This window comes from Tetrahymena thermophila, assembly GCF_000189635.1.
Source record: "Tetrahymena thermophila SB210 genomic scaffold scf_8254641, whole genome shotgun sequence".
Taxonomy (NCBI): Eukaryota; Ciliophora; class Oligohymenophorea; order Hymenostomatida; family Tetrahymenidae; genus Tetrahymena; species Tetrahymena thermophila.
In genome coordinates, this window is record NW_002476409.1 from 1819 (window position 1) to 3658 (window position 1840).

Consider the following 1840-nt stretch of genomic DNA (forward strand, 5'->3'; position numbering starts at 1 on the left):
ATAACATTTTTTTTATAAAACAAAGAATTTTTTTAAAATTTTAATTTTTAAACAAATTGTTAGAATAAATTAAAAAATTTGATGTTTTCTTAAAAACAAATAAAATTTATTAGAAAATAGTAATATAAATGCTAATTATTGGAATGATTGATTATTTTAATTAGTTTTCAGATATTTAATTTGATAGAATTTCTTTCTTATAATCAATTTAATAGCTAAACATTTGCCCTAAAATAAAAAATTGATATTAAGAAAATCAATCAGAATTAAGTTTTTATAAAGATATGTAAAAGGTAACTAACTTCCATTTAAAAATCCAAGTGATAATTAATATGTTAATATCCATTTTTTTATTAAAAGCCTTCAAATTCTTCATTCTCTGAGTTCTAAAATATAGACTTAAAGTAATTCAATAAACTTTTTATTATTGGCTTAATTATTCATGAATTAATTCAAATTATAAACTTACTTACTAATTAACTAACTAACTAACAAACAAACTAATTTATTTATTTTATTTAATTTTTAAGAAATGTAAATAAATATCTTATAAAATAAGAAAATATTTTTTTATTTAATAAGGTCTAGTTTTTTCTTCTATTATGCAAGTGACGACGAATATAAAAATGAGTAATCATAATGTCTATCGTAAGCTGATTTAAATTATTAATCTAGAAATTTAAAATTTATAAAACAAATTTTCATATATTTATTTTTATTTGAATTTAGAATATATGTTTATTATTTTATTTATATCTGAGGGATGTTAAAAGTAATCACATGATACGTAAAAAAAAGCTTTCAAATTTATTATCTGAGCTATCTAAATGCCCGAATCTCATTCATTTGTATTTAAATCTATAGTAAGTTATTTTAATTCATCTAAAAGAAAAACATTTTATTTTCTATCAATTTATTTATTTATTTATCTATTTGATCTAAATTAATAAAATCTTAAATCTAACATTTTTTATATAAATTGATTTTATGATAACAAAATAAATTTATAATTTTATTTTAATACTTTTATCATTTATTTTTTTATTATATTAAATAACCTTTTAATTTACAGTTGGAAAAAAACAAATGTTAATAATCCTTTAGATCAATTTAGCTCAGAAAATAAGGACAATTATCAATCTTTTTCACTCAAGTAAATTAAGCTTTTTAGATATGTAGGTAGGTAGATAAATATATAGATATTTAACTGCTACTTTTATTTAATTTAATTAAAGCATGATTAAATATAAAATAATTTTTTTATCATATTATGAATAAAAACATAGTATTATTTTTTGATTTGTTAAATAAAATTTTTGATTTGATAAAATAGACTAAAGCTTTTCTTTTAATTATAATGCATATATACATAATAAATAACAAATAATCATATTTAATAAAATTTAATAATAGTTTGAAAGAATCATTTAGAAAAAGTTTAAAATCTTACTATATTTTGTATATAAAATCATGGTAAATAGTATTCATTATTGCTCCTTTATGTTGATTTGAATGAATGAGAAAATATTAAACATATTTTATTTAATTTAATTTAAAAGGTTTAACTAATTATTAATGTTCTAAAAGGATATATTCTTTGGTTTAAACTAGTTAGATAACTACTCACATTTTGAAATTAGTTTAGGGTGAATATAGCTTATTTATTTATTTATTTACTTAAAACTTTAATTTTAATTAAAATTGTTATAATATTTTTTTTCATAATTTTTTAGCTAAGTTTTGGCTCAATTAAACTAATTAATTAATTTTGTTTCTACAATTTCTTAAATTAAATTAATTGAAAAAAATACTTACTTTCTTTATTTTTAAAAACCTACGT

General features: G+C 16.5%; 2 protein-coding genes across 2 annotated transcripts in view; one reads left to right on the forward strand and one right to left on the reverse strand. All coding sequences in view use genetic code 6, as the record gives it.

The window, feature by feature from the left end:
- TTHERM_002653326 (hypothetical protein) overlaps nucleotides 1–7 on the reverse strand; it is a gene marked incomplete at both ends in the record, with an annotated part of 411 nt that extends 404 nt beyond the window's left edge. Inside the window, one exon of the mRNA XM_012797740.1 lies at nucleotides 1–7. This exon is cut by the window's left edge and continues 193 nt beyond it. Coding sequence (XP_012653194.1) covers nucleotides 1–7 — 7 coding nt within the window.
- A 525-nt stretch (nucleotides 8–532) lies between these two features.
- On the forward strand, nucleotides 533–1650 carry TTHERM_002653327 (hypothetical protein; the record flags this gene model as incomplete). The annotated part of the gene is made up of 5 exons (XM_012797741.1): nucleotides 533–648; nucleotides 762–863; nucleotides 1073–1153; nucleotides 1414–1473; nucleotides 1560–1650. 5 exons carry the CDS (start codon nucleotides 533–535, stop codon nucleotides 1648–1650), a joined length of 450 nt encoding a protein of 149 aa, XP_012653195.1.
- Nucleotides 1651–1840: the final 190 nt, after the last annotated feature.